Here is an 18601-nt window from a genome sequence, read left to right as displayed (position 1 = left end):
TGCCTTCCCATGAAAAGGGCGGGTCTCTAAGGGGAAGTAGAGCCAGGGCTGCTGATAATGCTGCCACTTGAGTTAGTAGTGAATACTCTCATTTTCTCTTTAAAATCATTTTTTAAAAGTTTTCTTTTCTTCTGAATTGATGCCAATGAAGCTCTTGGGTAGACTTGCGGAAGCACCCATAAGTGGTTGCAAACAGTATCACCCTAAACATGAAATCGGTAAAAATAATCAAGGAAGTTATTTTGCAGGAAGTATACATTTCACAGGGATTTTCCAGTTTACATTCACCTGCCCTCAAGAACCTAAAAATATATCCTGACCAACCTTAGACTCTATACTCGAGTCTCTGGTGCCAAACAAGTGACAAACTTGGTGACAAACTTGGACATTTTGAAGAATTTATGGGTTTGGGCCAACACTTGACATTGTGAGGCTTATCAACTGTTCTGAGAATTGGATGGAAGCTATTTAACTCTGACCAGAAAAAAAAATAAAAATACACTTTTTTTTTTAAATTTTAAGGAATTCATGAATCATAGGCTAGTAACCCCAGTTTAAAAGCAGAAGGGAAACATCTGTAAAAAATAGAGAAAACATAATAGGAATTACCCCAGGCAGAGTTGGGCCACTTTAGGAGGTCTTATTAAAAAAAAAATGCCTTCTCTGACAAAGGCCTGCGGTTGAAAAGTGCCAACACCTGAGGGAAGGCAGACAGCCCTCTTTCGGGATGATGAAAGAAGGATAATGTCTTTTCTAACATCTCACCTGACTGAGCACATGGGCCTGAACAGGGATGTGGTGGAGAGAGGTGGGTAAACATGAAGTCCAGCTGCATAGGGAGTAGGGCTAACCAAAAGGGAGCCCACAGTAGTCCTGGGCACTGATGGGAAAAGGGCCTAAGAGCTAGAGAGAACACACCACAGATGATTGTCTCATTTCAAAATCCTGCTCTGAGCTGGCCTTCTGCCCAGGGATGTGGAAGAAATAGCTCTTGCCATTTCCCTGGGACACAGATACTAAGGCCTCCTCTTTCCAAGACTCAGAGCTCATGATAGTAACAGCTTTTGTGAACTAGTCTGGGAACCTCATCCCCAGTTATGACACTGTTTCCTTGGGAAAATGAGTACTGAATTCTAAATCATCTGCTTACTAATGAACTCTCTGTGCTATCACTGTGGGTGTTCTGATGAAGATGTGCTTTTAGGAATTCAAGCCTGAGAAGTCTGCTGTCTCTTGATTCCTATGTACTTTAGAGAGGTGACTGGGTCCTTCCTCCAAAGCCGTATCTCAATGTGAGTCTGCAGCTAATGGAAATTGAAGGTGTTTAGCTGGGTGGTCGCTGCTGCTCCGCCTCCTCCTATTCTTCCTCCTCTGGATGTTGGTTAACAGAGCTCCCACTGAAGGTCATAAGTTTTTGCCTCTAGTGTGTCTCTTTCCCCACCACTGACTGGCTGGCTAAATGGGGGTTTATCACTTAACTCTCTGGTACTTCAGTTTTTATAGCTGCAAAATAAAGTTGAGCTGTGAAGTGGAGAAAATAATTAGGGAGCCGAGTTTCTTGGGAAAATATTAATAATATAAGCACATGGACAGTGTCAGGTATTTTTCTCCTTTCAAGTAGGAAGGAGAAGATTGTATAGCAGTCTGTTAATGAGGTGTTAACTGCATTTAAATGAAAACTTCTTCAGAGAAGAAAGGAAATGATGCTGATAAAAATTAACACTGTATAGTGCCTTAGACTTTCTATGACATTTTAATATTCATTATTTCACTTGCTCTTTAGGAAAACTTGAGAACACTGTACAGAAGGTATCATGTTTGCCTTTGCTTAACCAGTTAGGTGATTAGTGCTCCCACGAAGCCAGATTACTTGTCTAAGGTCATCAGTGAGTAAGGGGAGAGGCAGTGGTCAAAGCCAGCTCTTTACATTTTAACTCAAATCCCTTTTCCAGTTGTTCTATTCCCCACCACATTCTTCCTAATCAAATCTATCATGTAAAGGGATCATCAATGGAGATCATGGGCCTCTGCACACGCAAAGACGCTCTAAGAGCAAAAAACCACAAAGGATTGGGGACTAAGATACATCCTATTCCAACTTATCCTATCTAACAATCCTCATTCATTTAACCTATCCTATACTACTTCAGCAAAGGGCAGGTTCCCCTTTAGGGATGGCAGTGGTGGGAGGAGGCACAAACCATCTTTTTCACAAATACTGCTGGCTAAACATTTGGGAAGATTTCATTATTAAGAAAAGAGAACAAAAATAATTTCATTATTAACAAACGAGAACTCAGGTTACTGTAATATACAAGCAAAAGACAATCTTTTAAAAAATGATCTCACCTGAGAAACATTTTTTTCTTATTTTCTCCATCTTAGTCTAGAAAAACTAACCAACAGAGGACATCTTCACCCCCACTACCAGCATTTTCAGAGGGTCATCCCTCTGCCAGTCCCTATAAGGGCAGGTGGGGATGGTGGCTATCCAAGGACAACAGCCCATCGTAGGCCACTTGCTGGGGGGTGTGGCCCTAATCTATTCCCTAGCTATCTGTTGAACATGTTCTGACCCTGAGCCTTTGCCTTAACTGATTGGAAGGGGACAGGGCAGTCAGCCTTGGGAGGGGGCAAGCACCATGAGAGTTCTTTCACACTGAACAATAGTGTGACTTAAGAAAAGTGTTCTATTTAGTGCTTAAATATTGTCTCTTGGCAGTACGTCCCACTAATCTTTCTACTTAGATGATGCTAGTGAGGACTAGCCTTGTGTGGCTGATGCAGGTCAGCAGAACCTTGACGGCTATTTTGGCCACAACTCAAATGAAGCATAAGGCAGAGAACCCAAATATCTTAGTGGCATCAGCGAAATCCAGCTGCTAAGGGGCAAAGGAAAGCCTACTTCCTACAGATGCCTCATTGTCAGGTGTGCACCGATGGTGTGGCAGAGGCAGACAGAGCTTGGCTGTCCCTTAAACCAAAAGACCATAATTAGGATAATATTGGTCACTACACAGAATAAAAAGGACCTCATATCATAAACTAAAATACATTCCATAAAAGTATCAGAAGAAAATATAAGTAAATATTTATCTAAGTTTGAAAAACATAACACCAACATCATCAAAAGCAGAGATCATTACAGAAAACACAATTCTCAGGATAAACAATGTATCCTACCATATAGCACTGACATACAAGTGAAAGGAAAATGATAAACTCACTGAGAGTTACTTTCCTTACTAGATAAGAAGCCTTCATGTAGCAGAGTTTGTCAAATACAAAATCATCAGTAAAAAAAATGGACAGAAACACATAATTGACAAATAGGGTCCTAGTTAAAACACATACACACGGACCTCAGTTTATTAAGTATGATGTATGAAGAGATACCATCCAGATCATTAGCAGAGACTTTGCATTCAGAGTTGTGGCTAATTTTTATTTTCTTTATATATATTTGGATTAAAAACTTTTGTACAATGAATATATACAATATTGGTCATCAATTATTAGGTAAAATCTAAGTTCATAACATTGTAGAAAATGTGAAATATAAAAACAGCCTCTCTCTACTCAGGGAAATTTCCCTAGTGCTACAGGAATCTCTTGTTAATGTCTTCCATGCAATTTACCACTAGCGTTGTTTAGAAATAAGAAAAACAAAGGCTGGGCCCAGTGGCTCACACCTGTAATCCTAGCACTTTTAGAGGCCGAGGCGGGCAGATCACAAGGTCAGGAGATCGAGACCATCCTGGCTAACACAGTGAAACCCCGTCTTTACTAAAAACACAAAAAATTAGCCGGGCATGGTCGCGGGCGCCTATAGTCCCAGCTACTCGGGAGGCTGAGGCAGGAGAATGATGTGAACCCAGGAGGCGGAGCTTGCAGTGGGCCAAGATTGCGCCACTGCACTCCAGCCTGGGCGACAGAGAGAAACTCTGTCTCAAAACCAAAAAAAAAAAAACAGAAATAAGAAAAATAATTTTTTTTAACTCTGATAGATCATGCAAAACCTGGAAAAGTCATCCACTACTTATTTCATTTTCTAAACACAAAAATAGAGAATTATTTTCTTAAATGATCTGATTTATACTTAAGAAAAAGCTCTCTTAGGAAAGTTAAAGGATTCTGTCATGAGGGTACAAATGTCAGTGCACAGTCAAATGTTAAGTAGTTTATTTCTTCTGTTCTAAAAACATAAGGCCTACAATGTTAGCTTATAATTTCTACTTACATCTTTCTTAAGATCAAATATAACTACCCTGGAAGTTTTGCTAATCACAATTTTTAAATCTGCAAGAAAATTTCTTCTTTGTGCAAAATTATTTTGTAGTTTTTATTTAGCTACAGTTTTATTTGCTTCCTCCAATAGAAATCCCAGGTGAGAAAAGGTTTTTGAGATAATCTGATACCCTCCCCCTTGAATGACAGGAGGGCTATGGCCCACAAAGAGCTGGGTTATGCACAGCTGAGGACTATAACAGCCAAGCTAAAAACAACTCAGCCTTCAGTAGTTTATTATTTTGTATTCAAAAACTAGAAGAAGACTTCTTTACCACTAAACAGTAGTGTGCCTTAAGAGAAGTAGCTGAGTTAGTGCTTCAATATTGTTTCTTGACAGGATGCCCCAGTAATCCTTAGATGATGCTACAGTGAGGACCCAGCCTTGTGTGGCTGGCCTACGTCTGCAGAGTCTTAACAGCTATTTTCACAACTTGACCACAACTCAAAGAGTATAAGGTAGAGAACTCAAATATCTTAATGTAGATATCCACTTGTAGGCAGTAATAGCACTACAGATCATTTTTAATTTCCAAAAGGATCACAGACTTTGAGAGCTTCGGTTTAAACGTAAAAAAAGTAGGTCTGGGGATTTTGGACTTTCCTTCTGAGGAAGAGTAGAAGAGATCCAATGGAACCCTTAAAGATACAGGTGCAGAGTGGAAAAATATTTAGGAAAAATGGAGGCCGTATTTGAATGACATTTTTAGGTCACCAGGATCTCCTTCAGCAGCCTTGATCTGCCAAACTGTAAGCTCCTTGAGGGCCAATGCGCTTTCTTACTTTTCTTTGTTTCCCTGGTGCCTACCAGAGTTCCCAGTACAGAGCTGGGACTTAGCAAATTATGTTAAAATGTGATGGTAAAAACAGATGGGAAGGCTGATCTCCAGAGACTAGAAGGAGTGGCTGTAACTAACACACAGTGAAATAGTAGCTTTGTCCTGACCCAGAAATGTCCCAGATATATACAGAGTTCTATGCTTATTTACACAACTTTAACAAAGAAATAATAGAAATAATAAATAATATTAAATTTCCCAAAGGCTCCAGGACTTTACATCTGAGAAAGAAAACAGTTTCCACATAGGCTCTTGGGTTTGTAAATAAGAAAATATTGTTGGAATGGAATGTAGTTGAGCGCAATCAAAATTCACTTTATGTTCTTCATATTTCTAAGGAAAAAAAGGTGAGGAAAAAACAAACCAAATAAAGGTAAAAACTCAAAAAGACTCCCCAGTTCTATATCTAGCAATAGGTCAAAACGGAGGCTACAAGAGTTTTTAGATTTCTTATGAGAAACTCTAGTAAGAAAAATACAATGACTCATTTCATAATAATGCCCTTTCTTCCCAAAGTACACATCACAGTTCCCACATCCCTAGCACATGGGCACTCTGTGCAGAGGTATTGCAACACAGAGGATCTCCCTGCACCAAAGTCCCTGAGTGGACAAGAGAAACGCCAACAGTGACAGCAGGGACAGACCTCCCTGGTGCTGCGGTGCTTAGGGGCAGCGTGGCTGCATTCGCTCTGCTCCGTAAAGGAGGGGGATTACTCCCTTTGTACTGCCTGATCTGCAACAGCAGTTCTTTTGTGCAACTACCTTTAAGAACTGGGGAGCTAAGTGCAGCTGGCTTCCTTGTCTACAGGTTGAAAGAATCCCTTGACAGAGCAGTTTTGAATAGACGCTCCCAATTGTCACTTAGACATTGAGAAACCCAAAAAAAAAAAAAAAAAAAAAAAGATGAAGGAAAGGGAAAGTGTGCTCTCAAGGCTACAGCACGAGTAAGGCACCCAGGCTGTTGCTCAAGTACTAGTTCACTCCCCTGTCACTTCTGTGGCTGCAGAAGGGTGAGTTAAGTCAACAGTTATACAAAAACAACTGAAGTTTACTGCCAAGAAATCTCTCCAATATAGCTACTGCGGGCACCAATTTTCCCAGCCTTGCCCAGTCAGATGTTCTTGAGAATCGCTATCAAGAGAAAATGACACGGCTCCTGCCCTTTGGTGAATATCCATGTAAAGTGATACAAGAATTCAAAGCTTGAAGGAAGTCCAGGGAACACTCACAGGAGCCTGACATCACTGGCTTTGGGCATTTGAAGTATAGAACAAGTGATAAGAATGCCTTCTCTCAGGCAGAAGGCAGTTCTGGAAGGGAAGGGCTGTTTATTGATCCTTAAATAGCTGAGACAGGCAGACTCTGTAGAGGTCAAATATCAATGAGAATTAAACTACAAGACACTTCTGGTGGAAGGATGGTGTAGTTGGCTTGATGGGCCATTTGTGGGAGAGGGACCTTTACTTGACCTGGGTCTTTTATTGCTTCTAGTAACAACAGGCCTGAGGAAGTGGTGGGCTGGAGGCCTGTGAGGAGGGGAGGTGGCAGAGGTGAGCAGGCTAGGCAGAGGGACACACAGAGCTTGTGCCCAGAGATGAAGCTGTTGAGTAGTGCCAGGCTGTAGCTGACATATGTGGCTGGGAAAATGCGTATGTGAAGAGACAGAGGTGGAGTAAATGAGCAACTGAAGAGACAGAAACTGACCACAACTAAAGACAATCACTCAAAACAAGGAACGAACCTCGTGATGGAAATGGCATTTTCCTCATAAGTTAACATGGTTAACTCTGGTCATGTTATCGCTGGTTATCAGAACATTTTAAAGATAAAGCAACTGAACTCAGTCATGTAAAAGGCTCAGACTGGTGAGATTTTCAGAATGAAAATTCTCAATGTTTAGGAAGTCCTCCAGATTACAGGATTTATATGACAGCCGCTATAGAAAACTTACATCTGTATAAATACCAAGGCCCCTAAGGGGGATAATATTTCATTTGTATTGAGATGTTTTAATCCCTCCTTAATAATTTAAGATACTAAGTATTAATATTGCATATCAGATAGAAGATCTAATTTCTCCTGTATTTCACTTGAAAGTAATAATACTTTCTGGAACAGTTAATTGTTGTTTTCTTAAACCATAGATCAATTTCTTCCTTGCTCTGAATCAGTTAAGCTATATTATAGTTTAGATGTATGCCCATGGCACTGCCACTTTAGTATTTATTAGTTTACGAAGACAACTCAACATCCTGGACATATTTCAAAGGACAAACTTACTGCTTTTCACCAAATTTGCCTCATTCATTTAATGTGTATTCTTAAGAGTTTGACTGATGGATGAAGAAGAGGAGATATGAACCACACTGGCTGTTGCGAAGCGTTCCTCTGCACCAAACATAGACATTTAAATTTAAATACAGGTTCTCTGCTCTTTACTTTTCCTGGGTCTCTACTCACCCTTGTAGCCTCTGAAACACTCTTCTTACGTATTTATTTAAGATGAGATAAGAAGCTGGTTTTAGATGATGTGGGCCAAATTTCAGATTTCATATGGATTAAAAAATAATAAACATCAAGGGTAATCTAATATTCCCATAAATTATTTTAGAAGCATAATAATCATGTCATTCTTCATGGCCCGGTTAATGTCTGCTGGTTTTTTTTTTCTCTTTGTTAAAGATTCAAGTCATATGTCCCTGTTCGTTAAAGATTCAAGTCATACGTCCAAAGATACGGAAAAAAAACTCTGTGTAGAAGTCAGGCAGACTGGACCGTGGCTGCAGCAAACACACACATGCAACAAGGAGATTCTCAAGTGTACATGTTCAGTTTAAAAGACAAAGCAGTCAGCTGCAAATCTGAGTCAGTTTTCTTTATCTATTTGAAGAGACAACTCCAATAAAACAGAAACAGGCCCTGTTGGAGCTCAAGACTTAGCATGAGAAAAGGGAGACAGAGAAGGAGACAGACAGAGAGAGAGAGAGAGAGAGAGAGAAAGAGAGAGAGAGAGAGGGAGAGAGAGAAAGAGAAAATGAACCCTATCAGCTGTGAAATAATACACTGGGGAAAAGTACTGGTTCTCATGAAAATGTCGGTGAATCACCATGGAATAAAATTTAAAAGCCACTGACCCCAATGAAAGCCTCCAGTGGAAACATGTGGATTTCGCTTCATTTCACGTAAAGACTTTTCTTTATTTCATTTAAACACTATCATAAGCACCATCACAGCTTTTGTGATGTGCTGCTTTCTCATTTACAATTGATATGGAAAAGGTACTGCTGATTAAAATGGTCTTCAGGAAAAGAAGAACAATGCACAAATTAGTTGATATAACCATGTAAAACAGGTAGCGCTCTTCTTGTTCCCTTAAAACATGCGTTGAGTGCTCATCAGCTGAACGACAACAGCAGACAATTCTTTTTTTCTATTTTTTGCAGTAACTCAGCATTTAAGCAGACTTATTTGTAGAATTTTTTCATACTCACCAAATCTTCATGCTGATTTGCTAAAAGATCACGACTGAATGCAAGCTGACTGACACAAACCACAAATCTGTCAGGGAATACATGGAGTTCTGTATAAAATGAAGAAAAACGAGTTTAAAGGCGTCAAAACACTCTAAACACAGAATGGTTGTCCCAGATTTTTGTTCATTTTAAGTTACTGCAATACGCAGTAACAACAGAAAACACGCATCTCCCCTCTCCTCCCATCCTTTCAGCGTTTGCCAGCAATAGGGCAGGGTGAGCGCAAAGCTCTAGGGAGAGCTGACCAGGCTGCAAATGGGTCCACCTGCGCCCCGGGACCATTACATTGCAGGAAACCCCCAGGCAGAACCTCTGCAGCCTCCCCTCTGTGTCAGTTGGCTGTTTGCTGATTAGAACTCCTATTTGGAAAATAGGATCAATGTTTTCAAAATGAGCATGTAAGACTTATAGAGGAAGAGGAATATTAGATAAAATCTAAAAATGTGACCTATCAATGTTTTTCCTAGTTACTTTACTTATCATCTCCTTGGTCAGCTAGTCTTAGAGAGGTCCCCGGCCCTGGAGGGCAAACTACTAATCTGAATCAGGCTGGGAAAACAGCAGCTTCTCTTAGGAATTAATGAACCAACTATTAAGAAAATGGATAAATATATAATAAAGATGGTAAAATTACACCATATTCATAGTAATCTATTATTGCTGCTTCTTAAAACAAAACCACAACTTCCCATTGGGAAAGACTGAATGAATCACTGAACTGGACTCCTCGGCATTCAATGAAAGGAACACAAGGTAGTAATGACATCTGGATCTTTCCTTCTCTCATCTGTCTGTCCATCCATCCATTTGTTCGCCAGCCTCCAGCTACCCAGGCGTGATGTCTGGAGTGATGCTGAGCTGATGCCAACAGTGTATGTTCCAGGTGGGTGGGGAGGGGCTCTTCTCCCTTTTTCATACTTGGTTGTACTGCTTGAATATTTTTATGATACACATGTCTGATACTTGTGATAGAAATCAAGTCATTTTTCTAACAAAGAAAGCTTCCCTCTTACATGAGACCAATTTTTTTTTAAAGATGGATATTATGAATCAGGTGAGTAAAGCTTTTTAGGTACACTGCACATGATGGCAATGACTGTTTGAGGTAATAACGTATCTCAATTTGATATACCGCTTAGAAGCCAAGCAAGAAGGTGTCAATTGCATGGACACAGAATTTAAACAAGTTACACCTTATACTACTAGACTAGCTTAAATGATCCCAAAAGGCCTAAGGAGTTGTTGTTCCAGTAACAGCTCTCTCCTTATCCTGTCAACCACTGCTGTCTCCTTGGCAGTCACCCTCCTTATTCCAAGTTATCCTATTCAGAACAGCAGGTTAACAGTTCTAAAAAAAGAGCTCCACTCATCCTGCTCCAAAACCTACCATGGCTCCCCAGTGCCCAACATTCAAAGCCCTCCATGATTAGGGATTAACCTGTTGTTCTGGTCTCACTCCCAATTAGTCCTCCTCATGAGGAAAGCCCCCATTTCAGGTGGGGGCCTGGGCGTTTTTAAACTTTAATCCCATGTGGGTATGATATCTGGCTAGGTGACTAGAGACGGACTTTGAAAAGCCGGAACAAAATTAGCAAAGCAATTAATATTTATTCAGTAGTTCTTAAAAGATCTCATTGAGATAAATGGTAAATAGCCTTTTTATCATTTTATGGGAGGGGAAAATGAGCCACAGAATTCATTATTTGTCCACCTTCCCCCCACAAAAAAATCATAAAATTGAAATACAACAGTTTATTAGTGGATCAGAACTGGAATTCAAAATTATCAGTTCTATCAAATAATTCCTTTGTATTTGCATTTCTTCCTCTGAAAAGTAACAATGTTAGAATGGCAGATTTTAAACATTTTGGTGCCAGGTATTAACAGAAAGCAACTTCTGCACCCTTTTGTTCTGTTTAGGTCATTATTGAGAGTTGCATTATTTTAATATTTAATTAAATATTTAGGCAATGATAGTCCTTATCATAAAGGGTACAGATACAAGGTTAGCTGACTTATTTTACGAGAGAGTTGAACAAAGTGGAAGCCCTGTTAAGAAAGCAATATATCTGAGGCTGGGTATGTTGGCTCATGCCTGTAATCCCAGCACTTTGGGAGGCCAAGGCGGGAATACAGCTTGACCCCAGGAATTTGAGATCAGCTTCAACATAGTGAGACCCTTTCTCTACCAAAAATTAAAAAAAAAAAAAAAGAGAGAGAGAAAAAAATTAGCCAGGCATGGTGGCACACACCTGTGGTCCCAGCTACTTAGGAGGCTGAGGTGGAAGGATCACTTGAGCCTAGGAGGCTGAGGCTGCAGTGAGCCATGACTGCACCACGGCACTCCAGCCTGAGTGACAGAGTGAGACCTTGTCTCAAAAACAAACAATAGCAAAAAAGAGAGTAATATATTCGAGCAGAGTTTATAGTTAAGAAAATGCAGATAATCATGAAGATTCCACAGCAAACCTCTACACAGTTAATTTTTTAAAGTTCCTATTTCATGTCTTATATATATATATATACTGAAATCGTCCATGGAAGGTGACCTACATTTTCTTTCCAGTGCTCAGATCAACCTGGAGAAAGATCATTAGCTTCTGACTTTACTGTTGCTGGCTGGACAAGTTTGAAATCATATCCTTAGGGGACATCTAGACTTGGGGAAGTGACGTGGGAAAGTGGCCTCATCACACACCTAGGGAAAGCTCTGAGAGCTCTGGGCTGGGAAAGAGCTTTCTTGTGTACACACCTGCTCCATATGCCAGGGCCTTGGTGTACACAGACAATACTGAAGTGATTCATAGTTCAACTGTGTTGAGTCACTCTGAAAACTCAAAGAAAGTGCTGAGATGCATCAGGAAAGGAAAGCATGATGTGGCCCGGCTCAGTGTTCTCAGAGAGGCAGTAAACACAGTACAAGCTGGGAGGAAAGAAATCACAAACTTTCGGACACACTCAAGGACATGAAGGCAATGAAACAAGCAGGACTCTCCATTCCTTAATTTTCATCCCTTCTCTATCTAGGGCAAGCAGATTGTGTGAAATGTCTGATAAACCAAGAAATCGGCTTCTTACCAGCATTCTGTGAGCTCCTGATGCAGCGAAGACGTATCCCTCTCTTGAGAAAATAGGCTGTGATTTGAAAGCCATAACCTGTAAAGTGAAAGGGAATATCACACTAAGTTAAAAGTTTGTTTGCCACTAAATCTCAGGTTTGGCCCGGTGCCTGCCATATAAGGTGCATTCAGTAATTATTTAGTAAATGAGGCTGCGCACGGTGACTCACGCCTGTAATCCCAACACTTTGGAAGGCCAAGGCAGGCGGATCACTTGAGGTCAGAAGTTCGAGACCAGCCTGGCCACCACGGTGAAACCCTGTCTCTATTAAAAATACAAAAACTAGCCGGGTGAGGTGGCGGGCACCTGTAATCCCAGCTACTCAGGAGGCTAAGGCAGAAGAATTGTTTGAACCTGGGAAGTGGAGGTTGTAGTGAGCTAAGATCACTGCACTCTAGCCTGGGTGACAGAGTGAGACTCTATCTAAAATAATAATAATTAGTAAACAAAAGAATAAAGGAATTAACAGAGGGCTTCTCTTGAGAGGTAAGGGTGAACATTACTACCTTGCCTCTTCCAGGAGGCCTGACTATGACGCCTGGCATAGTCCCTACTCCCTGAAGCATCTCAGCTACTTCAACTGTAAAATGAAATAAATGAAGAGGTCTAATGTGCCTGAAAATTAGAACTTTCAGATGGGATAATTCAGTTGGAGCTTGCAAATAGATCTTAGCCACCTTCTGATACTCACTGCTTATTAGCTCATAAAAAGAAGCAGTTCATACCTATTTGAGCATGGATGTATTTTGCCTATAAATAAATTAATTCAAGTATGTCAAAATCTTTATATAGAATGAGATGAAAAGAAATGTGACATGAGTAAAAAACTAATTTCTCCAACTCACCAGAGTGGCCTAAGTGAAAGAGACAGAGCATTAAGTGTTGGCAAGAATGTAGGACAACTGGAATTCTCATACGCTGCTGGCAGGAATACAAATTGGTACAGCCACTTTGAAAAAAATGCTTGAGTATCTAAAGCTGAACTTAGGTATGAAGATACAGTGTTCACAATAGCACTCTTCACAACAGTCTCAACCTGGAACCAATGCAAATATCCATCAACAGTAAATTTTTTAATGGGGATACAGTCACACACTGAAATACTATATTGCCTCTAAAAATGAATGAGCTACAGTTACAGGTAATAACAGAAATACATCTCACAAACATAATGTTACATGAAAGAAGCCTGACCCGGAAGAGTAAATGTCATGTGTGAAAATGGAGACATTATCATTCATGTTACAGGGTGGCAACAGATTTTCAGATGGGTCACAGAAAGTGCCAGCTTAATTCCTTCCTCCCTCCCTTCCTCCTCTCTTCTGGCTTCCCTCCAGGTATAAACTACTTTATTGATGATTTTCCTAAAATCATAGTAAAACTGTTCCTGGTTATCGCAGTCAGCAGTCAAGTTATTTGGTAGAAGAATCAGAAGCAAAAGGTCCACCAGAGCAGGGTGAGGGTACCCCTGTGTCAAACTGGAGCGGCCAAGAGTTGCAGGAAGTAATCTCTAGGACTGTCAGATTCTCCAAAGTCCATGACTATGGTTGTTCTGCAATACCTTAGGTAAAGAATACAATTAAAGAAGTTTCCACTTTCATATTCAGTATCCTTCTGACACTCCTGTAGAAAGACCCAGGACATCAGTGACCCCAGACTTGATGCTGTCTAAACAAGCGATGGTTCTGACAGAACAATTGCTTTAGTTGTGCAGATTGTGCAATAACAGTGACATCTATGAAAGGATAATCTCTGGATTTACTGAGATAAAATATATTTTTTCCTAACACACTTGAAAATAGATTGCATTTCAGTCATGTGGCTTTCTTCTGCTTAAAATGTCAAACAAAATATACACACCACTGACATTACTCTGAGTGCTTTAAAACAAATATGTTATTTCTTAGGTCACTGAGAGAATGGAAGTCATTCCTACATCTGTTTATTTGTCCAACTGCTGAGGGAAGAAGTGGAATCCTTAACAATTTGCGACTCACAAACACATATAGCAAAATTTAAAAGTGTTTTTCAAGTATTAATTTATAATGCAAGTCTTCCAAAGAACTGAGAAAAAAATATATAATATCTAAGTTATTCTACCTTTGCTGATCTATAGGTCTAAGCGATTAAGATTCAGGAGGCATGTTCAAAATTTCAAAAATATTCTTCCTATACAAAATCTTTAGCAATAAAATGTTATTATCGGTCCCAGTGTGGTGCTCATGCCTGTAATCTCAGTACTTTGAGGGCCCACAGTGGGAGGATTGCTTGAGGCCATGAGCTCGAGACCAGCCTTCGAAACATACTGAGACCCCACCTCCATTCAAAAAATACAAAAAAACATTAGCTGGGCATGGTGGTACATGTCTGTAGTCCCAGCTACTCAGGGGGCTGAGGCAGGAGGATTGCTTGAGTTTAGAACTTCAAGGCTGCAGTGAGCTATGATCACCACTGTACTCCAGCCTGGGCGACAAAGCAAGATCCTATCTTAAAAAAAAAAAAAAAAAAAAAAAAAAATTATCAGGAAGGGGCTACATCTGAAGTTGACCATGAAAGCTACAGTTTTGAGTCCAGGAAGCCTGGTATCTGAAGATACTATTTGAGTGATAACTAAATCCTATTTGGACTGCTGAACAATCAAGTCTCAGTATGACACTTTCCCCTATAGAAAAAGAAAGCAGTAAAAGGCAGATTTCAAGTGATTTGTTACGGAAATTAGTAGGAGAAATTAGTTTATTGAAACCTTGACCCCTACACCTCCCACTCCTAGGACAGAACTAGGTTAAAAGGAATCATTTCTAAATGGCATATTGTTATTAGTGGTTTCAGTGAAAAACCTGCTCAAATGGCACCTACAAGAGAAATGGCAAGTTTAACATGTAAAAAAGATTTGCACCTGCTTAGTCCAAATTCCACTGGTCATATGAAACTTTATTGTTTAATGAGAAACTTAAGGAGAGATTAAACACAAAAGGTACTATGTCAGTTCTTATGGCAAACTAAATTTGATATACAAACAGAGAAAAGTATTGGTGCTTGAAACATACTGAACTGAAATGCTTAGGAAGATGTATTCCATTTATTTATAGATAACAGGCAATGATAAAGACTACATTCTTATCTTTGCTCTTAATGAAATCGCCTTCACAGAGTTCAGGAAGCCAATGAGATTTTGTACTTACCCAGGGCTAAAGCAAAGTTCCACTACTCTCTAAAGCTAAACAGCAATTTGGCAAAGAATCCAAGAGGCCTTTTGCTTCTCCTACTTGGGGCACCAGCTCCCAGCTTGTTATGCTGGCATTTTAAATGCAGAAAACTTGTCAGTAGAGCAAATGGAAATCATAAAGTGATCATCTTCTCCTTTGAAAACTACTGGATGACCGTATTAAGAGTATAAGGCACTTGCAAATCACATTTCAGTATGCCTGTTTTCTTGCTGGCAATTGTGGTCCTCCTAAATCTGAGAAGGCTGTCTTTAGACACAGGAAGAGACCTGGGTTAGAGGGAGAGAAAGCTTTGCAATAGAAACATCTTACCACCAGGCGTCTGTGGATATGTGCATTTCCAGAAACAATTGTTATTTTTATTTTTGAATTGCTTAATGTAACACAATCATCTAGTTTCAGCAAGATCCCATCTTCTCCCCTGGCCCCCAAGCAGCCCCAAAAGTCTCCAGTTCTTGTGCCACCATTTGCTCTCTGTATGTCGTAAAAAGCTGTTGTACTTCTCCCTATCCTTCTACAAACAACTTCCAAAGCGGCAATGAAGCCTCAAATGATTACTTTTTACCACACTAACTTTCTTCTGGCTTACCTAAGTTGTTCATCAAAAACTATTAAGTCTCTTTAAAAAAAAAATGGGGAGGTGATCAGTAATGCTTATGAAAGAAAGAAAGGACAAATGAGTCCTGCTACTATTTTATTTCATATTCTGTCTAAAATAAGCTGCTCCAAAATGGCTGTACTAGAAATTTGCAGTCTTCATAAACAGAAAGGCAAAAATTACGACAAAAAAACTCAAATATGAGTTGAACAAATTCCATCCTGGCTTAGCAAGGCAGTAGATTAGTTTCAAGTAGTACCGTGCTCCAATGAGTAATGGTTTTAAGGGAGGGGTCATTTATTTGGGTTGTTACAGTTCACAGTCCCAAGACACTGAGAGCAAATATTCAATGAGAGATTTTTACTGTAAAACTATCCAGCCTCACTTGTTTTCCAGGGGATTCATAGCCAAGGCGACTTGAGCTTCCCCACAGCTGCCAAGGGGAGTCTGTGGTCTGGTGCGTAACAGTGGGAAGCCCTCTCCCACAGCTATTACGAGACCATTCATGGAGGAGCCTGGGAAAATGCCTCTATGTGGCTTGGTGAGCCATCAGGACCTCCGGGCAGGTGAACTCTACTTCACTGTGGACCCCACCCACCACCTGTGTGGCTCTCTTCCAGCAAAGCCTCCTCCCAAACTACAAAGCAGGTTCAGGAAGACCTACGATGCCCCTCAGTATTTCTCTCCCTGAGATGACTCCTTCATTATTAACACCACTTAGATAATCTGAAACATTTCAAACATTCAGGAAACTAGAAAAAGGTCAGGAACATCCCAAAACCCACCATCTAGATTCAATAATAGTTAATATTTTGCCTTATTTCATATACATATTTTATAAACTCTTTCAAAGTAGACATCATGAAACCTTACTCCTAAACATGTGAGCATAGCTCTTGAGCAACAAGGAAATCTTCCTTCATCACCACGACACTATTATTACAACTGAGTATGACATTATCGATCAAATAACCATCTATATTCAAATTTCTCCATTGTCCCAAAATGTGTATCACTGATCTGATTTTCCTTTGAATCGGATCCAACCAAAGATCATGGATTTTAAGAGATGTATTTGCTTACATCTTCTTTAATCTAAAATAATCTCCCTTTACCTTTTAAAAAAAGAACTCTGAACTTTGGAAGAGGATCAGGCTAGTTGTGTTACAGAACAAACCCACTGTACATTTGAATTTTTTTTTTTTTTTTGAGACAGGGTCTTGCTCTGTTGCCCAGGCTGGAGTGCAGTGGTACAATCATGACTCATTGCAGCCTCAACCTCCCAGGCTCAGGTGGTTCTCTCACTTCAACCTCCTGAGTAGCTAGGACCACAGGTGCATGCTACCATACCCATCTCAGTTTTAAAATTATTTTTGGAGACAGGATCCCTCTATGTTGCTAAGGTTAGTCTTGAACTCCTGGGCTCAAGTGATCTTGCTGCCTGAGCCTCCCAAAATGCTGAGATTACAGGTGTGAGCCACTGAACCCAGCTAATTTTTTTTTTTTTAACCTCAGTTGCCTAAACACAAAATGTCAACCTGTAAGCTCTTTTAAAATGCCATTTATTAATTTTGACTTCTCCTTTAACTGCTTTAGGAAATTACAGGTTCAAACTAAAGTTATAATGACAATGCAAAGACTGGCATACAGATGACTTGAAAATTTGGTCCTAATGATAATTTCAAAGAAATCAAATTATGAATTTGTAGACACTTGAAATTTTGGTGAAGATAAGCTTACTTAGGTAGGTTGGATAGTGGTCTGATATTTGCTTTAAGAAAGGGCACTTTGTCACAATCAGATTACTATATGCTAACCTGGAAGCAGCTCTGCATTGCACGCCAGTTCAGACATGTGACTGTTTCCAGTCTGAAGTCATGAGTCAGTTCTCAAGCTTGGTTGTGATTTAATAAGAGGACAGGAAGAAAGAGGCTGATACCAACTGAGTACTGACAGTATCTTGGGTATTAGACTAGACTAGGAACATACAACATATTTAAAAGATGAAGAGGCCAGGCGCGGTGGCCCTCACCTGTAATCCCAGCACTTTGGGAGGCCAAAGTGGGCAGATCACGACGTCAGAAGATTGAGACCATCCTGGCTCACATGGTGAAACCCTGTCTCTACTAAAAATACAAAAAAATAGCCGGGCGTGGTGGCATGCGCCTGTAGTGTAGTTCCAGCTCGTTGGGAGGCTGAGGCAGGAGAATCGCTTGAACCCGGAAGGCAGAGGTTGCAGTGAGCCGAGATCACACCACTGCACTCCAGCCTGGGCAACAGAGCAAGACTCCATCTCAAAAAAAAAAAAAGAAAAAAGAAAAAAAATGAAGAATATGTGTGCTTTCAAGCTATCTCATTAAGGAAAAATGAAGTTGTAACTCTTTACATTCCAAACTGTGTCACTCAGAAAGTTGCACTTTGTCCTTATCAAAAGGCCTAGGGTAGAAAGGGTAGGGAAACCATGAGTTTGATGCTGTCACTTCAAACATGAAGACAGACTAAGTATGAGATGTGGCCTGTGAAAAAGCCTTGATGGGGCCTTTGGAAACATGTTATAGGTCCAAGTGTGACCTCCTCTATTGCTGGTGATGGATGGGGTTGGAGGAAGGGGTTATTCTGTAGGAGCTGAAAACCAAGGGTTCTGTCACAAGTTTAGGAATATACATACAGGATCCTAGTCTAAGACCACAACTGGGAAACAATTTGGGTGGGTAAGTGGAATATTTGATCCTAGGCTAAAAATTTCACTTATTATCCAAGACATTTAGAGATTCCAAAAAGGTTCCCTTGAGATAGCATTTCATGTCCCTAAATAAGGACAGTACTAGACTCTGAGTCACAAAAAAGCTATGTCTATTTAATGCCAAAACAAACGGGGCATGAAATGTTTCATGAAAAAAAATAAAACTGTGAAAAAATAATTATTTATAAAATAATTCTTTGGAGCTGAATTTATTTAGAGAAAAACACACATTTTCTACCTGTCACCCTTTTGACT

General features: G+C 40.1%; 1 protein-coding gene across 1 annotated transcript in view; it reads right to left on the bottom strand.

Moving 5' to 3' along the window:
- Window positions 1-18601, bottom strand: part of SLX4IP (SLX4 interacting protein) — a 193994-nt gene that overhangs the window by 11641 nt on the left and 163752 nt on the right. The window contains exons 5-6 of the mRNA XM_025399796.1: window positions 11740-11817; window positions 8620-8708 (exon numbers count right to left, since the gene is read on the bottom strand). Of these exons, the coding sequence (XP_025255581.1) occupies window positions 8620-8708; window positions 11740-11817 (167 nt within the window). The remainder of the gene's footprint in view (window positions 1-8619; window positions 8709-11739; window positions 11818-18601) is intronic.

Source organism: Theropithecus gelada, chromosome 10 (genome assembly GCF_003255815.1).
Source record: "Theropithecus gelada isolate Dixy chromosome 10, Tgel_1.0, whole genome shotgun sequence".
NCBI lineage: Eukaryota > Metazoa > Chordata > Mammalia > Primates > Cercopithecidae > Theropithecus > Theropithecus gelada.
This window is presented reverse-complemented; position numbering and strand designations above follow the sequence as displayed.